The following is a 1,140-nucleotide window of genomic DNA, read 5'->3' as shown; positions in this document are numbered from 1 at the left end:
GGGGGGGTGGAGCATGCCAAGGTGGGTGGCTGTCTCCCTGAACCTGCTCTCTGCACCTAGATCCTTGCCTCTCTGGAGACCATGGCTGCCCCAAGCAGAGGAGGGAACTGAGCGGCGGAGGGAGCAGATGGACACTGTGAGTTTTACACTCCCTGCTGCATCCCACTCAGTTTCCTGACGGCAGGGTTGAGGTCCCTGTTTGGCAGCAAACCAGCCTCTCGTCCCAGTCTCCTTCACCCCTGTCACTGTTGCACGGCAGCAGCATGCCCATGTCCCCTGGTGCATCACCCCTCTGCCCCACAAGCCACGCAGCCTCGCCAGGGAAGGGCCAGGCAGATCCCTCCGGGCAGCCACGGCCAGTACAGCTGCGTGGCGGGCGCCTGAAAGGGCCGCCTGTTCCCAAGCCTGGCGGGCATTCCTCGGAGGGTTAACGGGATGCCTGGGCAGGAGCTTTTGAGTACAGGAGGGGAGATTACACTGGCAAAAAGCCCGTCAGGGGTGGGGGTAGATGCCAGCTTCCTTCGCTGGACCTAAACCCAGGGGCAGAGGAGGGGGGAAGATGCCGGTTTCAGGACAGGCTGACCCTGCAGGGATCTGCCTGGTCTTTGGGGCCTCACCCCTGCCAACGAGAGAGAAATGTCCCTGCCCTCACTGCCAGCTGGGGTCCCCATGCTCCCTGCTGCCCTTGTGCCAGAAACTGGCAGTGGGCACTCCAGGGCGGGTCCCACCGCGACCGTATCTCCTCAGGCTTGGACTCTGGAGGCAGCAGGGGATGGCGGCCCTGACAAAGCGCTGGCAATTTTCCATCACCCAGTCAGGTATGTCCCCTGCCGCCGGTGCCCTGGCTGGGGCCGAGGGCAGTGTACAGGCAGGGGCTCTCACCCCAGGTGTCCCCAAGCAGGCTCCTCTGGCCCAAGTCCAAGTCCTTTGACTATCTGTACGGCGTGGGGGAGAAGCTGCTGCAGAACTTCCCAGTGCAGGCCACGCTCTGCTTCTATGAGGACTCGGACAGTGAGGAGGAGGAGGAGGAAGAGGATGAAGAGGATGAAGAAGAGGTGGAAGAAGAGGCAGGGGACATGGCGGCAGGTCCCCCACTGCAGGCAGGCAGCCCTGGCAGGCCGGCGTGAAGGCACAGCAAAG

General features: G+C 63.2%; 1 protein-coding gene across 1 annotated transcript; it reads left to right on the top strand.

The window, feature by feature from the left end:
* The first annotated feature begins 669 nt into the window (after positions 1 to 669).
* On the top strand, positions 670 to 1,127 carry LOC104163761 (protein ripply1-like). The gene is made up of 2 exons (XM_009702876.1): positions 670 to 818; positions 902 to 1,127. Exons 1-2 carry the CDS (start codon positions 670 to 672, stop codon positions 1,125 to 1,127), a joined length of 375 nt encoding a protein of 124 aa, XP_009701178.1.
* Positions 1,128 to 1,140: the final 13 nt, after the last annotated feature.

Source organism: Cariama cristata, unplaced genomic scaffold, assembly GCF_000690535.1.
Source record: "Cariama cristata isolate BGI_N322 unplaced genomic scaffold, ASM69053v1 scaffold25410, whole genome shotgun sequence".
In the NCBI taxonomy this organism is placed as follows: domain Eukaryota; kingdom Metazoa; phylum Chordata; class Aves; order Cariamiformes; family Cariamidae; genus Cariama; species Cariama cristata.
Note: the sequence above shows the minus strand (reverse complement) of the source record. Positions and strands in the feature narration are given on the sequence as shown.

Excerpts from the sequence above, each read along its gene's own strand:
- LOC104163761 (XM_009702876.1), top strand. The coding sequence starts at position 670 with ATGCTCCCTGCTGCCCTTGTGCCAGAAACTGGCAGTGGGCACTCCAGG. Across the intron at positions 819-901 it reads ATTTTCCATCACCCAGTCAG|GCTCCTCTGGCCCAAGTCCA; the intron begins GTATGTCCCCTG and ends GTCCCCAAGCAG.